Source organism: Galendromus occidentalis, unplaced genomic scaffold (genome assembly GCF_000255335.2).
Source record: "Galendromus occidentalis unplaced genomic scaffold, Mocc_1.1 scf7180000075579, whole genome shotgun sequence".
In the NCBI taxonomy this organism is placed as follows: domain Eukaryota; kingdom Metazoa; phylum Arthropoda; class Arachnida; order Mesostigmata; family Phytoseiidae; genus Galendromus; species Galendromus occidentalis.
In genome coordinates this window covers 316,891-341,432 of record NW_003803569.1, presented here as the reverse complement: position 1 = coordinate 341,432, position 24,542 = coordinate 316,891, and the positions used below count along the sequence as shown (strand labels likewise).

The window sequence follows — 24,542 nt, the reverse complement described above, 5'->3', positions numbered from 1 at the left end:
GCTCGAGGTACAGATCGGATAAGACTCAAGAAAGACACTGGGGCGAGCTCAGATTGACTGATCGCGCCTCGCGGGCGTTAGATTTTTGTACAATCTATCGAAGGACACGGTCCTATCAGCTGCGAGTCGCGCGCAGAACTGCGTTCTCACGTACGCGCTGCCCCCCGGCTAGCACCAAAACTGGTTGGCACCTACCGTGGCGCGACGGACGGTTCGATTTTTTTTTGTAGTGTAGCTTCTTGATATTACTACAGTGGTGTGAACAAGTACGACGACAACAGCGGGATCGGTCGTCTATCAATCGGCACAGTTGAGTCGATCGACCCATGTGAGTCGGCGGGTCCCATAATTCGCCATTCGGGTGCAGTTTCGCGAAACTTCGTCCATCTACGTTTTTTGATAATTTTCGCCTTATTTGCGTTAGAGAGCTGACGAAATCGAGCCGCTTTCCCTTTCTCTCACTCCATGACGAACCTGGGTAGACTCTGCCGTCGCGCTCCCTTATTCTCGTCATTCACGTCCTGGTAGGAGGAGTCTCCCGAGGAATCACGGGAATCGGTTGACCGGCGAACATTTCAGGGAGAGACAATGTGGAGGTGAATTAGCCGATCCCAAGATTCGGCATCGTTTCGGCGCTGAAACATCGGGCTTGCTGGACGTGAGCTAATTCCACAGAATCTCCGAGAATTCTACGCGGAGGCTGTGACTGTCTGTGATTTCGGCGCAAGATGTTCTTTGCGTCAACTTCTTACCGGCGCGACCCATGGAAAACCGAAGGGCTTCAGCGAAATGCGCATCACATCCGGACCTCGGATTCGTGGGACGACTTCGCCTCGTTCTACAGGTCGTATGCTCTAGTCCAGAAGCCAGCTGCGGGCTCCCGTAATCTCCGGGGCGGCGTCGATGTCGTAGTTTACAGCCGCCTTAATGTGATCCCGTACTCCTGTACTGCAGGCGAATGGAGCCTTTCACGATGCGGCGAGAAAGGCGCAAAGTGAGAAATAGAGAATCTCGCAGTAGACTCGAATGTCGAATTTCGAAGAGATTCAGGAGAATCCGCCGTGATTATTGGTGATTCGTGCTTCCCCGCGATACGATGACTTCCAGTGGACGCGATTTAGGGAGCTCTTCTGTACTATTGTCTACGCTGGTGGCACCCCCGGAGAGCTCGTTCCTGTTCGCTCATCGCTCATGCAGCTAGCGCGGTGCCTTCCGGGAGTCTTCGGAATCGAGGAGATCATCCACACGTTGCGAGATTCCCCATCAACGACATTATCCTTCAGCCATCATGAGCCCGAATTACCCTGTAGATTGCCTGAGCGTACCTTCCAGCTTGAAGAAGCACTGACTGATATTTCATTGTCTGGCTCAATCGAGTCGCATGGGAACTCGACGGTCATGGCTCCACCTTACGATCTGAATTCGACGGAGTAGCTGATCATCTACCCTCATGACGAGAGTCCCCGCTACCCGTGAAGCTTTCGAGGGAGTACTCAGAACTCAGATTCGCTGAAATATTCAAGGCAGCCGAGCTGGAGATGTTTCTATCTTCTGGTGACGTCGGCGACTCGCAGAGAAAAGGAGTTTGAGCCATGTTCAAGGCCGTTCAATCCGGCGTTCGATTCCTATCAAGGAGCTCACGGGAATGGGAAAGGTAGTTCCAATACGACATTGATGAGAAAGGATCTTGGGGTGGTAAACGGACTTCGACTTTCCTTGAGAAGCGGAAGCCTCGACAGGAGTGCCGTTCGAGGTATCGGTCGCGGACGTTCGAGGTGTCTCGAGAGAAGAGATCCGCTGTTCTCCGGAAGCAGCTCGTATGAGTCTGCTCGGGGACATTTGAGCGGTGCATATAATCATAAAATGCATATGGTTCCTCCCCAAATTGGCTCCGCCGGCGCATTCTCCCTGATTGAATCGATCAGTCAGTCAAGAGAATCGGAGCCTGCTGCCTGCTGCAAAACTCCCGCTGAAGGCTATATCGTCATCGAAACGACCTTCTGTGGATCAGGAGTCCCGTTGACCCGGCTTCCGCATAGATTCACAATGTTTCGGAATTTCCGGCCCTTGCCGAAGAAGTCTGAGGTTCGATCCAGATACTTACGCTAAGTCAAGATTCCTGAATGATTCAGAGAGTCGTGCTTCTGAGAAGCCATTTCGCTGTAATGACCCTCCCATCAGAAAATGGGCCGGCATGAAGAATCGAAAGTTTCGAAAATTAGCAAGTCAATTTCGTCTTTTCAATTCAATCAGTCAACACCGATGCAATCGGCCTTGCTCGGCGCCGGGAACAGTGTTCACAGCGTCGAATCCGGAATTCGCATGCATAGAGAGCGTGAAGCGAAGGTCTGAGATCTACACTAGATTCGAGCAGCAGATAGCTGTGCCGCAGAATACCCACTCGACGCACCAACCATCCACTTCAGGGCACGAAGACGGTTTATCACGAAGAGAAGACATTCCCTCCTCATGGAAGAACGTCAACCGAAGCATGCGTATCCCGTCTGGAACCACCACACCCTGCATGAAACCGATGCTTTTACTTCTCCGGGAAGAGCCGTATAAATGGCATCAGAGAAGATTCTTCCATCATCGTTCCCTGATTGCGACCACCAGCAAATCAAGATGTCTTTTCCGAGCGTCTCCACCTTCCAAGTAAGCGATGAATATGTAGGCTAGAGATACAACCGTGAAGTTCGCCTCAGTGATATCTCACATTGAATTACTCCTCAGCTTCTGGCTGTCCTCGTCATGCTCTTCGGTCTCATCTCGGTGGTGAGCTCTCAATACGCCGTCTACGGGGGCTATCCTGCGCATGGCTATGCCTACGGTCATCCTTATGCTCATGGATATTATGGAGATTATCCGTACTACTCTGCATATTTCCTCAAGAAATGAGGAACAGGAAGAAGCCAAGGCTAATATCGATTCGGCTCGATTGGTGCTGAATAAATCTCGAGAAAGGAGCTCAGTCTTGATGCTCAGAGATATGAGTATTGATTCCGAGAGCCGTATACATAAGACAGCGTACGCCTCACTGGAACTCAGGATTTCCGAACGACGAAGTCGCACGCAATCCTGCATGCGAGTGATGGGTGAACATCGAGAGAGATTATAAAGGTCCGTGAGTCGATTGAATCTCCTGCACTAGGGCCGGAGTGGCAACAGGACCGGACCGACTCCTCAGGAGCAATGGCTGCGGTCCAACGAGCCTTGCCTATCGTGATTGCTAACCGCGCACCTCAAGAAGGAAGATACTCGAGCCTTGACGCGCGATATACGAGAGATTGAAGCTCTTCCTCAGCTCCGATCATGTAGGTAATGTTTGCGCGAGCTCAACTCGCTTTCCCGAGAGGATTTCTGCCTTAGAGAGGACATATCGCTCTTTTTTGAGTATGGTTCCGTAATCCCCGGGAGCATGTTTCGTCGGATGGGGATGTCGAGAAGCTGCTCCTGGGCGAGAGAAAATGAACCACTCAAGCACCGGATGGGCTGGTCACGATGTGCAGTCATGTCGATCGAACGAAAGTCCTCCACGCAACGACGGCAATTTGCGTTGGCTGCGCTGTTGGCACAGCTCTGTTCTCATGGAGGCAATCGACGATCATTCGTCAACTTTCATGTGGAGGAAATTAAAACTTCCAAACCAAAGGACCATTCAGCTTTAGACATCAACCACCGACGGATGATGACCTCCGCAAATGTTGACCTTGAGGCTTGAAGCGGACGAGCCTTCACTAAACGTCTAAAGTATGTCGTTTCCGACAATAATTTCTTCTGCGAATAAAGAATTCAGCTCACCTTAGCCTCTCTCGAACATTTTGCAAATTCCTCCATTGATTTCAATGAGTCACTGCTATCGCCGGGAACCTGCATTCACTTAGCGCGAGAGTCATGTGCTTCAATCAGGCCTCGGAGTCGGTTTCAATGCGGAGGGAAGAGTTATCGGGGACAGCCGTGACAGTTCGCCAAAGCATACCGGGAAAGATACAAAGCTTGACTGTCTTTCTCATTCTGAGAGGAGGCTTCTGAGCCCCGTACCTACGTCGAGCAGTCGACAAATCATAAACCTATCTTTGTCCTGAGAGCGGAACACCACTCGAGCGCTTCGCTCGGGGATTCCCGAGCCCGATTCCGTTCCGAAGCGATCCGCCCTCGAAGAGGAAGTGTCAACAACCGGAGAGAACTTTCTCTCCCGAGGGCTATCCTAAGTTCCGTTACTACATCGTCACGAGTGTCCTTTCGACCGACTTCCTTCCCGGTCCCTCCCTGAAGATCAGAATCATCGTAAGCATCGTCAAAACTTCCGACTTCATCCTCGGAATCCCTCTCGGTGCCAAATTCGCAAACCTCCTCATCGACGTACGGGGTGGGCTTGATTGCCCTGTCACAGAAAACTTGACCAGATAGACGAGCTACTCGACGGGTGGGAGGAGTCTCTATTCTACTTTTCTGGTGTCAAAACGTGTCGTCGTCACCGTTCAACGCAGCTGTGTCCGGAGAGAAGAACAATGTTTGATCTCAGAGACGAGATCTATCACTCATCTTTTCATCACTCATGATATGATTGTCACCGTCGAGATTCGCTTTTTTTCCGGACAGGGCATGGGATTCTGGTCACGGCGGAGCTCTGCTTGGAGCTAACATGAAAGGGCAGCATTGTGCTCATGGCTTACAACATGACCGCATCCCTGCACGTCGGCATTGCATGCATGTCGGTATCTTTGCAAAACTGCTTCATTCGACGAGTGAAAGCAGACGGATGCTCCGACCGAATCGACGATTGGGAAAGCATAACGTCGCTTGGATAAGAATGGAAAAGGTTAAATTACATGCTCTGCAACCATTCACGATGAGCGTTAGATAGGGTGGACCGTGTGAGTAAGCGAAGAAGTGTTTGTCAGCTGACCGGGGCAATGTCACCTCTACCTCGCTTAGTCACCCGTCTGTGTGACTTATTCCTTCAGTCGAATGAACAGGAGTAGGCTTCCCAATCAGATGGCCCAGTCCCTGTAGGGAGGTTCTAAGGGAAGACCCTCCTCCTCGAATCTGAAGGGATAAACATAGGCTCTACTTGATGGAGATAGGTTATCAGGCTCTCCCTCGAAAGCCGAGCAGAATCGTCCGCTCTCGTGGAAGTCTATCCTTCAGAGAGGGATCGTATAGGAGCTGCGATTATCGATTACGTTCGCTGGTTTGGGCACACTCTTCGGGCAGCTCCGTCAACGAAGCTGCTGCTACGTCAGAAATTGATCGTTGCCGACGCGCTGTCACATCTCGCTCCTGTCGGAAGGTAATTGAATACCGGAAGGCGTCTGGGGGAAGAAGAAAAAAAAACACTCCACCTTTCGTCTCCTACACTTACAGAATTTCTCGCGATATGAGTCGATTCTACAAAACTCCCACCGACGACAATCGACTGACTCTGTTGTTTGCTTTCGGTGCTCCACTGTCCCTTCCTTCAACGAAGTTAGAAGATCTCCCCCTCGTGAGCTGCTCCTTTCTCCAGCGGTAATGATATATGTGTCATTCCTCGGATAAATTCTAAGCGGACGCAGCTTTGTACGGATCAGAGTATTCAGAGCCACCGACCATGACCGCCAAGCACATTCGACGATCTACATATATGAGCTCTGAAGTTATTCATGGGATACATGTATGTATCAATGAAAAACATATATGCATCAATGAGATACATCTCATCTCTCCCTCGTACCCGGAAAGGGATTCGGAGATTGCGATCTCCGCAGACTGATGATGAACAGCCCGAACTCATGATCTGGCCCTGAATACGCATAACCATGCGGTTACAATGTGATTGAGCTGGATTCGGTAAATAATGATAGGCACCGTGGAGTGGAAAAAACGCGAGATTGTTATGAGACGGAAGGCCCGTCAAGTCAAGGTGACTGATTCCGAATTATTAGTCATCTGGAAGCAGTCGCGAGGCTTTGATCGAGAGTGGTCGTCGTCTGGAAGGGGTTGACACTGAGTGAGCTCGTTACAAAGTAATCAAGAGGCGCTCTTCCTTGCTTCTCTTTGAAATTAACCGCTGAACCTTGACCAGATTGCTTCCTTTTCTTCTGCTCTTTTGTAGATTTATCCTGATCATCGCCGACGACGGCGAATACCATTCTTCAGCCGAAAGACGATGGAATCGGGCCGGCAATAGGGGAGATTTCAGTCTTGAACGACCCTACAAGGAAAAAACTGAGGATGACATGCTATGTGATGCGAAGTCATAGGCAGCTTTCTGTCGGACTGCCTCAACAACATCAAGTGGTCCAGGAGGAGATGACTCGTCGTAGGATATGACTACACCGCTGTGACCCGAAGCATAGAAAGCGAGAATCTTTTTCGCTCGGAATTGCGTATTGCTCGATTGACTCACCCGAAGTTCCGAAATGATGAGAACACGAGCAAGGACTCTAATATGTAAGATTCTAGAATCCCCGACGCGCAATCCCTGGTTCTCGAGTCGTCTTCCCAATAACTGTGTAGTAAGGAACTTCATGAGCGAAAAAGCGTTGTTTGAATGACTTGGCTTCATCGTGATCGCAATCTCTCCGGACATCGCGTCCGAGAGGAGATTCTCCCCGGGGCATATCTCGAGGAGCGAGCATCCGTTAATCGTAATGCTCAGCAATCCAGCCCTGGAAGGAAGCTGCCTCGGGTTGGACGCTCCTTCCTTACCCGATTACAACACTGCGGGCTCCCGCTCCTGAATGAAATGGGCTATCCAGACGTGAGTCAATCGGGATACCAAACAGAACCCAGGCGTTACGCTTGACGGATATTTTGAGGGCTCAAGAACTTTCGATGACATCGTTTCGGACCGTAGCGGAGCTCCAAGAATTCAGAAATCTCATGCGAGGAATGGCTACGTTCACCACGCATCCAGCCGACATCGGCAATGTTCCCGTGAAGAAAATTTCGCGGCGGTCGATCTGTCTGCGGTAGATTTGGCTCTTCTGACTATTTCGATCCTCATAGGGACTGAGTCTGCTTTGCGTTCGGAATTGATTCGCCTTTCTGGCAGGATAGTGCGTGATCCTCGTGGCTACTCCTCCTCCTCGAAACCGAAGGGCAATGTTGATCCTTCTTCTATGGGTTCCGGGGTCGGATCCGCGACACACTGAGGGGTCAGGATAGAGGTCTCAGGTCGACTGGAACCAGTCATCTCCATGAGAGTTGGCTCGTGTCTGTCCGAGAATTTCGAAAGTCTCTCCGTGCTTCCTCCGAGGAGCTCCCGTCGAACTGACGATTCAAAGGCTTCCGGATTCCTTTTGTGCGCCATAATTTCCATAATTCCTCTTCTGACAAGCGTTATTCAACGCCGTCGTTCGTAACTGTAGGTCGCGTCAATAATGTGGAAACTGCCACGTAATACGGACCCGGTAATCACGTTCAGTATCGGGTAATACGAGGTCAGTCGGAGAAAAGGGATACAGAATCGCTCCGTTATAGCGAGTCTGTACTTCTCCTATTCTCTGCCACTTCGTCTGTCAGCCGCTTCGCCCGGTTTTCTCACTCGGTCGCGGCCGGGAAGCGGGACGAAAACATCCGGAGCTGCAAATAACAGGAGAACCTCCCAGACGTCGCACAATGAGGTTCATCAGATTATACTGGTCGTCAGAGCTCCGCGAGAGATTATATGGAGAAAGTCATACCGACATTGTGCCGTCAGAATCGTAACATTGACAAGTCTGGCGGACAATATCCCGCCTAGGTCGAGCCTGGAGCATCCTCGAGCGACCTCGAGGAGCGTATAGGACTTTGGATTCTCCGGATTGCACGAATGGTCTGATTCGGCATTCGAATAGCGAAAAATGCGGCGCCAAATATATTCTTAGCAAGGGGGAGGAAAGCAAAAAATCGTCAACTTTCGCGAGAAGAAAAACTATCTCACGTTCTTTGACAATTCTGCCAGCCAAGATCAAGGCAAACGAGGGTCGGCCGTTGACGAAACGGAAGTGGTATTCGTGAATAAGTGTGCCCGTGTGTTAAGGTTTGTTGCCGTGATTGCCGTCAACACGTAATGCTCGGGGACACGCAGATCTTGGCATTGTCCGTAATCGAAGCGCCTCCGGACGCTCGAGTAGGAGCTTCGCTCTGGGAAACTCACGCTGCGCGAAAGGGTGCTTACGATTTGTTTTGCTCTTCCAGGTTTTCAGGAGGAGCGAATGTTTTTTTCTCGAAGCTTCGATAGAAGACTCCACGCCTTGTGATCTTCCCGCCGAGTCAGGGAATTAAGACCCGTCCGTCGCAGCAATGCTCTACGGGCACACTAATCTTCCTCTCGCTGATTCCTAATTCGGCAAACCTTGGATACGGATTCCATTCTCGGCGGATGCTCCAATCGTTCGCTGGACCGGAATCCGGACATCATGCTGGTCAGCTATCCCCGAAAGATCGACTCCGAGGCTTGATTTCCTTGGAAACCTTTGCATCCGACAGCGGACGATCTTCGAATCGACTTGCTCGTGGAAGAACTCGCGGAGACCGAAATTCGAGCTCCCTTCTGGGGAATACTTCGTTGTACCAGTCTTGCAACAGAGGGGGCGACAGAGGGAACAGCCCGCCCTATGACTTTCTCTCCGGATCTTCTGTTTTTTATGGGTTTTCTTTCGTTCCGTTTGATTTTTTGAGAAAACGCCGGTGAGGGAAATCTCTCCTGCCACAACAACAGAAAGAGGTGTTTATAACCGGACAGCTCCGCGATTCCAGGACAAAAGCCTCCCACTAGAGTCGGTGAGTACATTGAAAATTTTCCTCTTGAGCCTCCCTCGTGTGATTCCGGATTCTTGAAGTTCCGAATGATAGTCAGTGAACCACTCCGCTCTCAACCGGATGTCGAAGAGAAAGTTGTCCCTAATTCGTATTTCGTGAAGTCTCGAGCGTCGCGTTCTCTGTGCAGAGCATTGCGTCCCCTGTGTTCAGAAAGAGCCTCAGACTCTGAATACTGAGTCTCATGTTCGAGACAACGATTTGGATATGAAGTTTCCTCGGAATGGAGTCGAGATTCGAGGAAATCCTGGAATGAGCGATATACGATCCCGTCTGTCCGAAATGTGCTGAGAATCATTTGTTTGTCGGACGTCTCTCCCCGTTTTCCCGCTCTGTCGGTGCTCACTTCTGTGAATCAGTTCCGAACCGGCGCGGAGCATAATGTGGCGACTTACTGGAATCGCTCAACGGCGGCGCCCCTCAACTTCGGCCATTTAGTGCGGAGATTTCAGCTTTTCTGCAATGGATTGAGGCATCCGAACACAGAATGTCATCGCAGGGAAGACGTGACAAGTTATCGAGAAACGGGTATCACCTCCAGTGTAGCTTCCGTGAAACGGAGTTTCGATTCGACGGAGGCATGAAATTCCGCCCATCCGAACGGACTAAGGAGAATCGAGCGACAGAGCCTCAGAGACGGACGGATAGTCTTAGTGACAGCCAGACGCTTCGATGGACAGGCAGCTCGAGAGTACTCTCCGCTCAATGTAACTCTCTCTTTAACCCACGTATTTAACGTTACGCTCCTATCGCGGGACATGTGTGCGTCTCTTCGAAGGCTTCGCATGTCTTCACTTGCTCTCTGGAGTCACTGTATCATCACGGCTTTGTGTCCCTAGCGCAGGAATGTCCACCAAACAGATGTTTTAATCGGAGATCGGCTTTCACTCCCGAGAGGTTCGTTCGAAACCGAGTTCAATGAAGTAAGGATCCGGGCTATCGCTCCCCGAGCTGTCTGTGACTCAAGAAACTTGCCCGCGCACCTGTCTGTCTGCTTGCTCAACGTGTCGGCGTCGACAACGTCGGGGCTGGCCGCGGAGGGGTCTGATACACCATCGAGACCCATGATTGAATTTCAAGAACAGGCCCTCCTCAGTGTGATTGCCGGGGAAGGTCCAACGAAAAACCGACAATCCGTTCCTCGTGATCGCGACCGGATGTCAACACCACGCCTTTTGGGACGTTCCGGTACAACTGATTTTTATGATTTTTTTTGGAGCGCGAACCCCGAATTTCCTCCGTGACTGAGTGGTGGGAGAAAACGCGTGATACTGTGCAATGGATATCATTCTTCTCACGTTTTAACGGGAATTCACAACACGGAGAATGACGCCGGATTGCACCGGTTATATTCACCGGGCTCTGATTGGATTCGCGCTGATGGCAAGGAAAAAAATGCTCCGATACAAATATTTAGAGGGAGGGAACGACTCCCATTGTGAATGAGATTTCTAGCGCTCCACAAAGAGTAGAAACCCGAAAGAGAAGTGGTTAGAAAGAGTTTTGGGAGTGGTTTCTCCGATTCTCCGATCGTCAGAAAGCGTCATGTAGGCTGATTCTGCAAGATCTTGCATTCCGCCGGGTCTCTACTCGAGCCTCTCACCATAGATCCGCGAATTGTATCGTTTGAAAACTTCCTAAAATATGCCGGATTGTATGGTTTGTAGATCCTCCCTGACCCACGCAGGTAATTGGAGCTAAATACTTCCGATAGCGACCGAGAGCGCGTCCTTTTACCTGCTGTCGCCCTCCTCAGGAATTCAAGAGGATTCGGAACAAATGAAAATAAAGTTCCCCACGAGACATCGATTTCTCTCCGCGCGATTCCGCGTGATTTGACGCCGGAGCCGACAGGATCCACCATAAGGAATCACGATGAATTCAACGTCATTCGATGCGGAGTGGAGCTCCGAGCCGCACTGGCTCAAGAAGTACTATGATAAGTCAGTGCTCAGCATTTTGGTTCTCATCATGTTCTCGATGGGATGCACAATACGCTGGAAGGAGGTTAGTGGTAGATCATTCGAGATCTCTTCATCTCTCGTTCGATGCATTCCTCTTCAATCAACGCTTCCATGTAGCAAGGAGGGATGACGATACGTATCTATATAAACCTATAAACAGATGACGGCATACTAGTTGTCTCTCTAAGCTCACACTGACGTGTACGATCACGATCAGGGGGCGGATCCTGTCAGCGGCCTCGGAGCCAAGAGAATTCGACATATACTAATCTCACCATGTCTTTCACCCCTCAGTTGATGCACCATCTGAGACGACCTTGGTCCGTGATGGCTGGTCTATTCTCGCAGTTCGTTCTCCTTCCTGCGACGGCTTTTCTCCTCATGAAAACATTCTCGGTGGAAGGCTATTACGCGGTGGGGATGCTTATCCTCGCGTGCTCACCGTCCGGGACAACGTCGAATATATTCACCTACTACCTGGATGGAGATGTGCCTCTCAGGTAGAGCTCATTATCTCGCACGTCCTGGTGCCAGCAATGTCCCTACCATATCGCTGATTCGCTCGATGTACATGTATGCATGCAAAAGTAACTTCTGCTTTCAGCATCTCCATGACGGTCTGCTCCACGGTTGTGGCGATGCTCATGATGCCATTCAACATGTATGTCTATGGACACTCCTTGGAAAACAATTCGGAAGTCAACATACCTTACCTAAAGATGGTGCGATCTTTGATGTACGTCACGGCTCCAGCCGCCTTGGGAATGCTGGTATTCTACAAGTTCCCAAAAGTCGCTCCTTATATAACAAAGGTCCGTAGAGTCGTGAAACATCCATACTCTACGACAATAGTCTGATCCAATCCGGTACTTGAGTCGCTACATATTTTCGAGATCACTGATTCCTGAAGCGAAGCCTTGCTTTTCTCACAGCTTGGATCCTTAGCGGGTTTCGCGATGATAGGTGTTGCGCAAGTGATGATCTTCCTCATATACCCGAATATATTTTCCACTGTTCCTGCGAAACTATTCATCGCGGTCGCCATATTGCCGATTGCTGGTGAGTTTCTCATTGAGTTACTATTGTTTATACGTGGCGACAATACTGTGACGGATGTGACAGCCTGATCTATTGATTATAGTATGTGATTATTCATTCTATCTTAACTTCCTAGGTTTGGTAGTTGGGTACATATTCGCCCTGGTCACTAATCGACCTGCGCCCGCTCGGAGAACGATAGCCATCGAAAGCGGCATACAGAATGTCGGCATGGCTATCACTGTCGTCACTCTCACCATTGAGAAGGTAAACTCTACATTACTCCGTCTCTAGTACTCGCGCTCCGACTTTGAATTATCCCATTCGATATCCGACGTTCTGGAGGGTGGTATGAATCCGGGGAATCTCGGATTCACCGGAACTCAGCTCAGGGTTAAGAATCCTGATCACCCTTATCGAGTCCTCACGTCTCCGGAATTATCTTTCAGTTCCAAGAGAAGGCGTTGGTGTTCCCTCTTTGTTATAGCTATTGCATGCTATCGTTGTGCGCCTCCGCATCGATCGCCTATAACTTGTACATGAAGTTTTCTGCGGAGCTGCTTGAAGAGGAGGATGAAGAGAAGAAGGTCCCCCCGAGAATCTGTGAGGAACTGCTGCTATAATTTCAAACCTTGAGAGAGTCCACGACTGTGAGAATCGCGCATGTTCCGACATTTCGAATCGATCGCTTGCATTCGTCATATGCTCTCTTACATGTAGCATCCCGTTTCCTTGACAAAAGGGAGTATATCAGCATGAAACGTACATTCCAGTGATTGACGCCTCTGTCCCTCGATCGACGTCGCCGTCAAGGATCGCGATTCAGTCCCGTTAGTGTCGGAAGTTCCTAGGGATTGCCTCTGTAGATATGCTCGATACGTAAATATGATACTTACAATTAGTTAGATTGAGATAAAAGCGTCCTCGTCCAGAGACCCACAACGTGACTCGGCCCACTTGTTTCTGAGCTCGGCCTCTTTGTCTCCTCCGTAAGTTCCATGTTTCGTCCCCCCGCTCTCTCATGAGATCTGCGTTTGCTTCGTTCCTGCCTTGTCTTTCTCTTGAGCTCGTTTGCGTCGAAATTTTCGTGAGCAATGGACGCAGCGGATAGTATCTGCTCGGAAGTCGGAATGTTCCGCCGCCCATCTTCTCGCTCCTGTCTGTTTACATTCTCAAAGCTTTCTTGAAATTCGCTGGTTCCGAGACGTCCGAGATATACTAACCTCATTCACCGGGTGACAGTTGCAGAGACGCCTGAAAATTCACTCGAGTTGGCTTACTGCCTCAGAAACTGTCATTTCTGATAGGACCGATCACCGGAGCCTGCTAGGAAAGTTCTGCGAGGTTGCTTGTACTCAATTGCTGCCGCCCTCGGGTTTCGTGATACCGATGCCGTGATCGTATCTCCCTGCATGGGGAGCTGGATTACTAGGTATCCATTGAACGAGCCCGGAAATACTTGGCATCGGGAGCCTGGCCAACACATTCCCATCTCAGATAATGGTGTTGTTTCAGTCATTTTGTAAATTGAACGATCACTCGTTGTATAAACCGTCTCCTTCGCGGAGCCGTTCAGGTGTTTGAGGAGAACTTCTGCGTATTCGATATGTCTAAGCGTAGTCCCGACCCGCGTCGAGAGGAGGTGACCTGCATGTGGATCGACCCCGACGAGATAGAATGGAAGCTTGTGCACTGTAATAATTCTGAAGAAAAATTCCACCTCTGTCTCGCTCTACGAAACCGACTGTGGTAGTCATTTGCGGTTTTCGAAACTCCGCATAGATGAGGATAAGCAAGTTTCCGTCACAGACAGAGACGTAGGTTCTGGGAAGCAACCGAATGTGTCTCGCCCAATTCATTCCATCGCCCTTGCCCGCGAATGTAGGCACCTCCCGAAAAGGTCATCGGTCGTTTTATTTCCTCACTTTCTGCTTGCTTCGACGGATATTCAAGCGGACATCGAATGTCGGATTCTGTCCCTCGCTCCTTTGAAGAAATTTGCTGCCGGCTGAGGTAAGAGGCGTTTTTTAATGAAAATATTTATTTTCGATAGAGGAAGAGCCTTTAGCGCTTCCATCATCTGTTTCCTTACAATGGACCCTTGAATCTGACAAGAAGTCCGTAAAATTATAATTTCTCCCTCTTCTCATCTCAACGATGTAGACTCGTATTCATATATATAGATAATAATATATTCAATAAAAGAGCGAACCAGGCATGGAAAAAGATAAACAACACCCGATCTGATCGGCAGACTTCAACATCTACAATTTCGATTTCGGGAAGCCGAGTCGATACAGGGCAACGACGCTGGCACCGCCAAGACCTACGTTTTGTTGCAACGCGATTTTCGCCCCCGGTACTTGACGATTACCGGCTTTGCCACGGAGCTGCCAGCACAGCTCAGAGCATTGAGCTAAGCCAGTTGCCCCGAGAGGATGCCCTTTCGAAATCAAACCACCACTCGGATTTACAACGAATTTTCCGCCGTATGTGTTGTCCCCTCTGTCTATGAATTCACCGGCTTTACCGATTGGACAGAGGCCCAGAGCTTCGTACGTGATGAGCTCATTGGCACTGAAACAATCGTGGAGTTCGATCACTTGGACATCGTTCGGTGTCAGTCCGGTCTTCCTGAAAGCACGCTCGGCGGCCGTTTTAGTCATGTCGAAGCCGACCATTTTTATGCAGGACTTTCCCTCGAATGTCGACGGCAGGTCCGTTGCCATTTCCATCGCGATAATCTCCACCGCTTGGTCCTGGAGACCTAGCCGTCTAACCATGTCTTCGCTCATGAGAACCGCGGCTGCGGCTCCGTCGGAAGTCGGACAGCATTGGAGTTTCGTCAGTGGACCGAAAACCTCCGGAGACTCCAACACTTCCTGGAGGGTATGCTCGGTACGGAACTGCGAATTCGGATTATTGACCGAATGCTTGTGATTTTTGACGGCGATCTTAGCCAGCTGTTCCTTTGTGGTGCCGTACTTCTCCATGTGCTCCATCCCAGCTGCTCCGAACATCTGAGCCGCCATCGGGGCCGGAGAAATGCCGTAAGTCGCCGCCAAGACCTTGGCGTGAGTCTCGACAGGGTTTGCGCGATCTCGGAACTTGCTCGTGAGGGAACCACGGTCCATTTTTTCGAAACCTACGGCTAGCACGCATTCGGAGAGTCCGCCCTCGACCAGCTGCTTGGCCAGGAGCAGTGCGGTTGATCCAGTGGAACAGTTATTGTTTACATTGTAGATAGGAATTCCGGTTAGTCCAACCTCGTAGAGTGCCCTCTGACCGCACGTCGAATCTCCGTAGACGTAACCACAGACGGCTTGTTGAACCTCAGAGTACGGTAGACGCGCGTCGGCCAGCGCCGCGGTAACCGCCTCGCGGGCCAGAACCGGATAGTCTCTCTTCTTGTCTCCTGGTCTGGCAAAGGGGGTCATGCCGACTCCCGTGACGAAAACACGACGCATGTTGGACTTGATAGATGGCGAAGACAACGGAGAACTGGAAGGAATCAGGTTGAAGCGCGTTAGCTGTATAAACACAATGATGCGGATGGGGCAGGAAATTGTTTTCCACTCGACACTCCGCGGAGGATATTTCTTCAGTTTGAGTTGCGGCGGAACGATCTCTTGCGCGAAACGCGCGTTTCCCAGCGAACGATTCGAGCTCTCGATCCTCCTCGCTGGAGCTGAGTATTGAATCAGTTGAGCCGGTCGTGAGAAACCGCGTGGGAGACGCGAGAGCGCTTCAACCGATATCGTTCCTGATTTGATTGCGATAGAGCATCGTCTAGAATTGATGTCAGATTCCAGGGTCCGTCACGATTAGACGATCAAGATAGAAAGCTCGACCCGTCTCATCATCGCAGAGAGAAACACAATCCACCGCCGACAGACCGGATCGACATCTCCAACAATGTCTCTCCGCCCGATACTCACATCGGAGCACTGTATCATACAACCGAGAACTGGTTACTGACGATAAAGATTTCACCGCACAAGGGTCGACCGGGAAACCTCGAGCCGACAATCGAAAATTACCGACACCTATGCGGAAGATTTCCTGTGCCGATGCAAACATCACAGAATATCCTCGAAGCTGACGAGGAAGTTCATCACCATCTAGACGTCAAAATTTTGTTTCTACTTTCCGTCCAGTCCGAAGGGAGAATATGGATCGATTTATGGTTTTTCCGAGGAGTTGTTCGACGCAATGTGTGTGGACTCGCACGAAGAACGCTCGCTCGAGCCGTCTTCACGCATGTGGAGCGAGGAGCCGCCGAAAACCACCGGCACCAACGAAGCTGACATTGATGGTAACAGCCGTCAGCACGGTCAGACGGTCGGGGAGTCAACACCGCGATTCTCTTCGGCTGACAACGCGCACTTAGGGCATCAGACATGAGCGCATCAAACACTTCGTTCAACAAGGTAAATACCCGAATTTCCTCCAGCAAACTGACAATATGTTTCAGCTCGTTCGCTGCCGTAAACACCTACCGAACGCACACTAAAGGATGGAATTATCGAGTATCGAGCAGCAGCAGCAGCACCGCCACCATTACCACCAGAAAAGACACAAACAGTCCCTTGCCGCTATGGAGAGGACACGCTGTGAGAGCTGCAGTTGGATCGTTGCGTGTTCCACGGGCAAGCATTCGGGAGCAGCTCCGATCGGAATCGTTCTTGACGTCTAGAGAAAAAAATTCTCATGGATCACTTGGACTTTATCTGGAGCCAATGACTCCAGATCGAGGGAACGCATGGAAATACAAAGCTGTCGGGCAGTGATCAAAGTCGCCACGAACTATGCAAAATAGCTCCCTCAAGGAACGAAATCAATTTTAACACAGGCGAGTTCCCAATCATCGACTCCGAGGGGCAAGCGCGGGAGCCGAAAGCCAGGAGCCAGTTGTGATTTTGTTACATAACTGAACATCGTTGATGCGTAAGTGGACTGCAGGGGTGCTGTTTTCGTCGCTGCTCCTGCAACACTCGCTCAGTCGGCTGCGGTATCTATGGTGTTGCGCAATAATCAATGTCGGTCGCCGGTCAGACATTGCGTTAACCGGCTGACTCAGTCGTAGGAGGCGGCTGAAGCGCTCAATCCGAGTGAAAAGAAACCTTCGGAAGCTACGCGAAAGGTTGAACAGCTCCCATGAGGGCCACAGATTTTTCGATTCGTTCGAGTGAATGGGAAGACGAATGCAAGCTACGACATCACTGGTCCCGACGTCGACGGTCAACCTGGAGCGCTATTGTTCACCGTCGCTGTGCGGGGTCGCTGTCACGCCGAAGAAAGTTCACGAAACTTCAGACAAACGTTCACGAACGGAGAACTTCAAAGAGCTCTGACTGATCCGTGTCGAGCAGAGGCACTGACGTCGACCGGGGTTCACGGAGCGATTGGATTTGTCACATACACCGCTGGTCACGGTCACTCCCGACTCACATTAAGCTGTCACTGACTGAGATTGATCGGAACACGGCACCCGATCGAACTTACCTGCTATTAATGCTAGAACTGATGGTTTTCTTTCTCAACGGTGTGACATCTTGGTATTTTTGGTAGTTGGCGTGCATGTGCAGGGGATTCATGGCGGGCTCTAACCATTCGCTTGTTGGCCAAGCGACCCGAGCAGTGGAAGTGAGCGCTTCTCGCTTGACGGCGGGTTACACAATGGCTGTCTTTCTTCAGTCCCTTCCTGGAGTCCCTCACCCTCTGGGGCTCCGCTACTAGGGCAAGCGAGGGGCCGCGGACGATGCGCATCAAACCATAGCGGCTTGGGGTTGCCTTCCGAACGTTTTCCACCGCAGGGGCGACGTTCCCGGAGAAGACGCCATCTAAACAAAGTCACGCGACCGGGCTCGATCGGTCTTGTATTCGAATATCAGCTGATCGCGTTCGTCCCTCTCCGCGCGCGATTCAAATCCCGGCAAGGATAGTGTCTCTCCCCTCGGACCTTCAATTTATCTGTCATGCCTGGCTGAACTCCATTTTTCACCCTTTTGGATCACTTCACGAATTATTTCCGTTCAGAGCTGGTCGTACTTGGGTTGACCGCTTCTTGAACCGTTATCGGATGGAAGGAGCCTCGATAAAAACTTCTGTGAATGCTGCCGCGACTGCCAGTCTGATTCACCCTTTCCAAGGCAACTGTTGTCAACACATGATGTCATTTCCCCACTCCTTAGCTCGGAACGCGGGTCGGCTCCGGCATCCGATCAGAAAGTGAACGTCCGTGGGTTCACCTGAACTACGAGCCTCTCCAAAGCGCCGGTGGACTACTTAAAATACTCAATTGTCGCGCTCGGCTCCTATCGAATGTCGTCTTCGAAAACTCCTGGAGAACATTCGGCGCAAGTTTTCTGTCGTATCGAACAACGTAATGTTTATATATTCAATTCATTTACATGCGTATGTTATTCAATAGAGTTCCACAACGAAAACGCGATTCCCGTAGAGCGGAAGCGGATTCTGAGCAACTCTCTTCCCCTGTATCCTTCAGTGATTTTACAATGAGAGCAGAGAAAGAAGTTTCTGTCGCTTTCGGTTTTTGCTGTGGGAAATCACATTGTCCCATGCTTCTTTGTTGTTATCTTCGAAGTACTTCAGGCCCCAATGGAGAAAGACGAATTTCCCGATCCGGTCTCCGAGAAGGGTCTTCTTGTGTTTGACCAGCTCTCCGGCGACAACTCTCAGAGTCTTCACTTGGCATTGTATGATTACCTGTGAAATGTGGAAGACATCTCGCCGGTGAATCGAGTCATCAGGAGGCTGGGAACTGAAGATTCATTCCGTGTCCGAATAAACTGGAAATCAGCGATTCCTATCGAACCTCGTTCGCTTCGCTTTTGGTCCACCCATATATAGAAGACACGGGAACATATGAAAGGCCAGACTTCGATCGACTCCAACTCACCGCGTCCATGAGTCGGCTTCCAAACTTGTCGACCGCTATGTTCTGGAATTTATCGGTGAGTTTGATCAACATCTTCAATTTGACTTTCTCCCCGATTCTTTCACTCGATATGATGGCCTCGAGTAGGTTCACATGAGAACTGCACGCCAAATTCATCAGCTCCTGCGACGAAAGGTCGTCGAGCGCCTTCAAGACTTTCTGATTAGCTTTGAAGTTACAGATGACCTTGAAAACTTGGAAAAGACCGAGGTGCCTGACGAGGAAAATGAAGTTCTCTTCACCCGGCTCTTTCAGCTTCATTTGAGCGTATAATTTATCCAAGAAATCGTTTTGCTTCATGTCGAATCTCAGACAGGCTGAAGCCAACTCAGCCTTTTTCGTGAGGAGCTCGAGAGTGAATTTCCCCGATAATTTCTCGTATAAGTCGACGAACTGAAACACAAATTAGACAATTAGGCCCGAAACTATCAGGAAAGCGGATAAATTCGACATCAGCAAATGTTTGTGAAACATAAGACCAGTACCTCGTCTTTGTCCTTGAGACCTGCAATCATTCCAGTGATAATTCCTGGGTTCGTCTCGGAAACTTTGTCGGCCATCTCCAGGATCTTTTCAGAGCACTTGCGCTGTAGATCGAACGTGGACGAATTCCTCAAGATGGCGTCCACTACGATGAATGATTCTTCGCATAGCAGGATAGACTCAGCATTTTCCCTGTAATTAATTCGATTACGTCATTCGTTAATCGATCACGTCACTGCACGCCTTCCCGCAGTACAGGGTTCAAAGATGCGAAACTCTGGAGGGATACTGCGGTAGTTTTTCCTCCACACCCCCTCTGGTCAAGGGACGCCAGACTCACCCAGAAATCAGTTTGAGGAACCTTTTGAAAACTTTCCTCATTCCCATCGACGCCGCCAGACAGACCGATAGTGCAACTACGAAGCGAGCTTGCGGATTTCGCATCAGAGACTCGAGATCTGCCTCCTTCGTTAGGTAATGGAAGTACCTCTCGCGTACCTTTTCCAAGTCCGACGCGATCCCTAGAGTCTCTGATCAAAGGAAAACGATTAACAGCTATAGTACGCGACCGTTCATCAAGGTCTTCCGAAATGCTTCGGTGGGCTAAACTCCAACGAGAACGTGTATTTCACCTCCCAGATTGAACTAACCAGAATCCACTCCGTCAGCGAAAGACTTCACGAAGCGTTTCCCGCATATCATACAGAGAACTCTCTGCATGACAAGCGTTTCTTCGTTCAGAAATATCTCGATCTTGTCCATAACGTGAAGAGCCAGAGAATTAAGCCATCGAATGAAAACGGCGCCATAATCCACATCCGAAGCCTCTTCATCGTCCTCAGATTCGAACTGAAACGCAACATCAAGGGGAACTTTAGGAGACGAGTCAATCAGACGAATATTCGTCAAACCTACCCTTCGCCCTTGAAATCATGGAGCTGACAGCAAGAGTACCGGAGCTTCTCTCCAGCTCAGATGATTGTCACGCACCTCTGCCGGGTTTCTGAAGAAGTTCATCGCAGCATCGACAAGAGCCTCGAATATTTTCATAGTTTTGTGGCTCGGTATCACTTTCTCCAAATTGAAGGCTTGCATGAACCTCGCCACGACTTTCGGCTCCGTACACTGGGCCAGAAATTGGGCCACGTTGCCATTCAGGTGATAGGAGTCACTTTTCGTGAGTAACGCTTCTTTGCCGGCGGTTTGTTTCAATACATTCGAGATCATCAGGCCTGCGTTGGGAGAATAAGTTTGCGCTTAGACCAGGTACCTCCGTATTCTGAACGCCTCTGATCTGGAACGATCAGTGAGCGACTCGCTGGATAGATTAATCACTGACTGCGCGATAAGCATCGGATTGAATAACCTTGCTCTTCCTTGTCCATCTTTTGGGCTTTCAGGTGTGCCTTCATTTGGGATAGGAAATTTTTCAATGGGACCAGATCTGGATGAATTTCTTCTCGCTCTTCGCGGGAATGTTTCGCTCCATTTTCTTGATCGAAATCTTCGTGGTAATCCGATGGACGTTTAGAGCCTCTCCTGGAATCCCTAATCTCAAGCTATCGGTTCCAGCTTCGGATGATATAGAAATGAGTTGCGGTGTCGATAGACGGGCTTACCTATCTTCGAAGTAGAGTCCACTTCCCCGACCTCTGCCTCTGCTCCCTCCTCTGTTCCCTCCTCTGCCCCTACCCCTGGAGTTGTACCCGCCGTTCCAGCTCATGATGCGCACCGTCGCGCTGAGCAAGAGAGCGGTATAACGATCACCTAATGAGGAATCATATTTTTCCGGCTGTTCCTACATCTCGAGCATCATATGTCACATCCAACTGGAAACTTCGTCGAACCACGATGAAGGAATTATCCAGAGTTTCTACGTACCGAATGATCGCGTTGGATCAAATTCCGGACTTTCCTGTCAGCGCGATGAAGAACCAAAACATCCGGCTGGAGTCGCACGTGGGTCTCTCGCTCAGATCGCTGTTCATTCCCTCCTCTATTGTGAGAATGCGACCCGACGCTTCGCCGCCTCTCGGGAAGCGGCGTCTACGTCATCCGACCTGAGAGGGGATCTTCGATCACAATAGGGACGTTTGATCGAAGAGAAGAAGATCTCTGAGCTTTCTGAGAACAACTTTCACGTCATCTGATATGGGACCGGAACTTTGTTTACAAATTCGAACTTCCGCGCCAAACGTGGCGGGAAGGTCGCGCGCGACGAAGGGGCCTTTGTTGTCGAAAGGGTCCGAGCCGTGAAGGATATTCTGTCCGCAGGCCGGTTGCATGGATGATCAGTCTGAGTCCCCTAGCGCGTCGGGTCTGCTCTGATAGGGGTCAGATTTTCCGATCGCTCGGGACCAAAGTTCTTCGCAAACATCTTCTACAGTAGTTCTGGCGCTGGTGTCGTTCCGCTGCCGCGCCTCTGCACTGGCTATCTGTCGGCTGCTTCCCTGACTATCGAGAAAGTTGTTGTAAACATCCAATCAAATTGACCGTCGACGGATAATGCTCGAACGCCTGTCCCGCAAATGAGCAAGAGCGGAGACGTTTGCCCCTTGCCGATATGGAGTCGACGCTTTGTGTCGATCAGGACGTGAAGGAAGACGAGTATGACGCGCTCAACGACGAGACATTTGGAGACGCGGGAATCGACGACGCCTGGGAAGAGAACCATGATGTTCTCGCGGCCCAACTCGAGGAAACCATCAAGTCGCAGCAGCATAACGCCCAACATATTGAGGACATCGTCAACACTTCAATCTCCCAGCTCGGATTGGACGAGGAAGTCAGGAACTTCGCGTCTCAGCCCCCCGCTGCGGCCTTCACGCAGCAGCGATCGGGCTATCCTCCACCAGCGCTTGCGGGACATGTTAGCGCTGTCCCGTTGCCAGGACATCCTGTCACGCCTCAATCAATGCCACCTCAGAAGCTGCTGAGCTTGATACAGGGTCCGCACCAGGCAGTTTTACAAGCACGAACCCTGATTCGGACTCCGATGATTCCACCCATGGTGGTCAGTGCCGAGCAACTGGAGAAACAAATGCTCGAGGAGAGCCGGCGATCCCAACCACCCGCACCGCCACCACCCCAGGTGAAAACTTTGGAAGAACTCGAGTCTGAAATGTTCCTCCAACAGCAAGGTAAACAACGGACGAAAGCTCTTCCAGCGCAACAGCGGCAGCCATCGCCACCACCACAAAAAAACCAACAGAATCTTGTACGAGCTCACCAGCCGTTGCCGCAGAACCTCCCGCCGCTACAGCAGCTGCAACAACAACCCCGGATCCTCCGGCAGGCCCATCCGCAACATCTCCAGCAGATGCCGCACTTACAACAGTTTCAACAACAGCAGCAAGCGCAGCAGCACTTGCAGTTGATGCAACAGATAGGGCAGCTCGACAGAAAGCCTTTGAATACAGAACCTCATCTGAGTAATCCTTCTGTGCTGCAACCGATCGCTGACCCCTCGCAGGCTCCCGCTCCTAACGGATTTCGGCAATCCAGAAATCCACCCGCAGGAGCCTTCCCTCCACCACCGCAGAATTTCAACGAACGGTAAGTTCCCCTAGAATTGAGAGTTCCCAAAAAGCTTCGGACCTTCGAGAAACTTGGGATGGAGGAATGTAGTTGCCGACCTCCCCGTCTGGTTTTCCCTGAAAGAACTATCCTCCCGCCGATTCTCACAGGTCTGATATGATACTTTTTCCTCCAGGTTCTCGGATTTCCAGAATATCCCTCCCGCCATGAACAGTGCCCCCATGGGGAGCCGTTTCCGTTTCCCCCAAGGACACCCCGCCCTTGTCTCGAGTCATTATCAACGAGGTCCGGACTTTCGCGATCAGCGTTTCCGGGATCAAGGACCGCGAGATTATCGACGGGACGATGGGAGGTACTCTGAGCAACGAGGGGAGAACTGGCACGGCAACGCTCATTCGCCGAATGATTTCCACGAGCGGAACGCGGGTCGGTACAACAAACGCGACGTGGAGACATTTGGTTTCGACGCTGTCCACGAGCTCCAGCAGGAACAGGAAACCAAAGCCGTTCCCCGATCGGACGACCCTTATTGCGGGCTAATGGCCGAAAGGGAGAAAGAATTCGTCATTCGGGTTCAGATGCTTTCGTTGAATATGCAATGTCCTCAAGAGCAAGACTATTACTACCTGGAATTCATGAAACGCAAAAGCCAGGGAAAAGCTGTTTGTAGGAACAAATTATTGACGCAACGCATCCAGCGAACAGTAGACAGCCCTCGTGAACCGCAGCAGTTTGAGAACTCCTTGGGCAAACTTCACTCGTCGACCGCGCATGCGCCCAAGAAGATCCTTGATATGGCCGGATCGCGAAAACTCGACGATGGTGACGGCAGGACCGTTCCTGCCAATACCGATCTCTTGCTGTTCCGGAAACTTCTCATGGACACCGAGAGAGGATTCAGCCTTGTTCTGAAGATTGAGGACCCCGAAGTGTTGACAAGTTACGAGGAGAAGATTCTGGCTGCTCAGGACCTCGTTAAAAGACTGGGCCCCGCGCCCGAATATCTCCTGGGGATTCGGAAGGGACGTCTCCTCGTTCTGAGGAGTATCGGAGCCTTGTGGCGGCTCGGTGGCCACAGAGAATTTTGTATTCGATTACTTTTTTCACTTTTTGACCATCTCGAGCTCATTCTCGTGAGGCAACGAGGTCTTGGGGATGCGGTGTTCATCGAGAAATTAGATATTATCGACGACGTTTTGAGGGAATGCCAGCCGGAGGACATTGAAAAGCTTCAGAACTGTATGAAGAAATACGAAGTGCCGGGAAACGATGTTGGTCAGTGGATTTTGGCCGGAGAGCTCGGTCAAATGATCACCGAGAAGCTGCGAGAAGCCGCAAGTCGACGATGAGGGACTCTCGTGGGAAACCGTTCGCAGTTGACTCTTTCTGTTGATCTAAGAATGAATTTCATATTTTCCAATTATTCCGACAGTGCGTTCGCCCCCAACATTTGCTTCTAGGCGTTCGGATTGTCACCAATTTTTAAGTTAAGGAACATTGTGCTCATCGAAGATATACATAGAAATGAAGCTGATCAAGCGTTTCTCCCATCAGTAATGAAAGCAATGGCTCACATGCCCACGGTCCCCGTTGGAGTTGACCAGAAAGCAGAAGAGGAAAATGCGAACTCATCGTTTTGTGAAAAGAACTCCTTCCAGTAATAAATCAATACCTGACATGCATTTCGCGACCGCTCTTCAATCGATCGTCTTCCAAACCTTAGGAGTAGGAGCGTCCGCGACCGTTCTTCTTCTCCTTCTTAAAACTCGTAT

The 24,542-nt window shown here is 50.5% G+C and overlaps 4 protein-coding genes across 6 annotated transcripts; 2 read left to right on the top strand and 2 right to left on the bottom strand.

Annotated features, from left to right (window-relative positions):
- Nucleotides 1–10,417: 10,417 nt before the first annotated feature.
- LOC100897805 (ileal sodium/bile acid cotransporter) lies at nucleotides 10,418–12,723 on the top strand. Its single transcript, XM_029111418.1, has 6 exons — nucleotides 10,418–10,794; nucleotides 11,046–11,251; nucleotides 11,356–11,563; nucleotides 11,684–11,810; nucleotides 11,926–12,056; nucleotides 12,239–12,723. The coding sequence occupies exons 1-6, from the start codon at nucleotides 10,663–10,665 to the stop codon at nucleotides 12,410–12,412; spliced, it is 978 nt and encodes a 325-aa protein (XP_028967251.1). The 5' UTR covers nucleotides 10,418–10,662; the 3' UTR covers nucleotides 12,413–12,723.
- Nucleotides 12,724–13,812: 1,089 nt separating this feature from the next.
- Nucleotides 13,813–17,451, bottom strand: LOC100906287 (non-specific lipid-transfer protein). 3 transcript variants are annotated; one of them, XM_003737561.2, is made up of 2 exons: nucleotides 17,295–17,451; nucleotides 13,813–15,290 (listed from the first exon to the last, which is right to left on the bottom strand). In XM_003737561.2, the coding sequence occupies exons 1-2, from the start codon at nucleotides 17,384–17,386 to the stop codon at nucleotides 14,054–14,056; spliced, it is 1,329 nt and encodes a 442-aa protein (XP_003737609.1). In that variant the 5' UTR covers nucleotides 17,387–17,451; the 3' UTR covers nucleotides 13,813–14,053. The 3 variants fall into 3 exon arrangements, with proteins under 3 accessions (XP_003737609.1, XP_018495038.1, XP_018495033.1); XM_018639522.1 differs by lacking the exon at nucleotides 17,295–17,451 and adding an exon at nucleotides 16,289–16,349; XM_018639517.1 differs by lacking the exon at nucleotides 17,295–17,451 and adding an exon at nucleotides 16,228–16,298.
- A 717-nt stretch (nucleotides 17,452–18,168) lies between these two features.
- LOC100897660 (uncharacterized) lies at nucleotides 18,169–20,956 on the bottom strand. Its single transcript, XM_018639555.2, has 8 exons — nucleotides 20,926–20,956; nucleotides 20,600–20,737; nucleotides 20,224–20,465; nucleotides 19,884–20,082; nucleotides 19,574–19,763; nucleotides 19,236–19,425; nucleotides 18,712–19,143; nucleotides 18,169–18,518 (listed from the first exon to the last, which is right to left on the bottom strand). The coding sequence occupies exons 1-8, from the start codon at nucleotides 20,954–20,956 to the stop codon at nucleotides 18,303–18,305; spliced, it is 1,638 nt and encodes a 545-aa protein (XP_018495071.2). The 3' UTR covers nucleotides 18,169–18,302.
- An 840-nt stretch (nucleotides 20,957–21,796) lies between these two features.
- LOC100897511 (protein PAT1 homolog 1) lies at nucleotides 21,797–24,449 on the top strand. The gene is made up of 2 exons (XM_003737580.2): nucleotides 21,797–22,788; nucleotides 22,946–24,449. Exons 1-2 carry the CDS (start codon nucleotides 21,797–21,799, stop codon nucleotides 24,117–24,119), a joined length of 2,166 nt encoding a protein of 721 aa, XP_003737628.1. The 3' UTR covers nucleotides 24,120–24,449.
- Nucleotides 24,450–24,542: the final 93 nt, after the last annotated feature.

Bases quoted from the DNA above. Each gene is read 5' to 3' on its own strand.
- LOC100897660 (XM_018639555.2), bottom strand. From the start codon at position 20,956: ATGAGCTGGAACGGCGGGTACAACTCCAGGG. The intron at 20,738-20,925 runs GTAGGGGCAGAG...ATTACCACGAAG, and splicing joins CGGCGGGTACAACTCCAGGG to ATTTCGATCAAGAAAATGGA. The intron at 19,764-19,883 runs GTTAGTTCAATC...TCCTTTGATCAG, and splicing joins CGCTGACGGAGTGGATTCTG to AGACTCTAGGGATCGCGTCG.
- LOC100897511 (XM_003737580.2), top strand. From the start codon at position 21,797: ATGGAGTCGACGCTTTGTGTCGATCAGGACGTGAAGGAAGACGAGTAT. The intron at 22,789-22,945 runs GTAAGTTCCCCT...TTTTTCCTCCAG, and splicing joins CCGCAGAATTTCAACGAACG to GTTCTCGGATTTCCAGAATA.
- LOC100897805 (XM_029111418.1), top strand. From the start codon at position 10,663: ATGAATTCAACGTCATTCGATGCGGAGTGGAGCTCCGAGCCGCACTGG. The intron at 10,795-11,045 runs GTTAGTGGTAGA...TTCACCCCTCAG, and splicing joins GCACAATACGCTGGAAGGAG to TTGATGCACCATCTGAGACG. The intron at 12,057-12,238 runs GTAAACTCTACA...ATTATCTTTCAG, and splicing joins TCACTCTCACCATTGAGAAG to TTCCAAGAGAAGGCGTTGGT.
- LOC100906287 (XM_003737561.2), bottom strand. From the start codon at position 17,386: ATGAATCCCCTGCACATGCACGCCAACTACCAAAAATACCAAGATGTC. The intron at 15,291-17,294 runs GTAAGTTCGATC...GATTCCTTCCAG, and splicing joins AGTTCTAGCATTAATAGCAG to TTCTCCGTTGTCTTCGCCAT.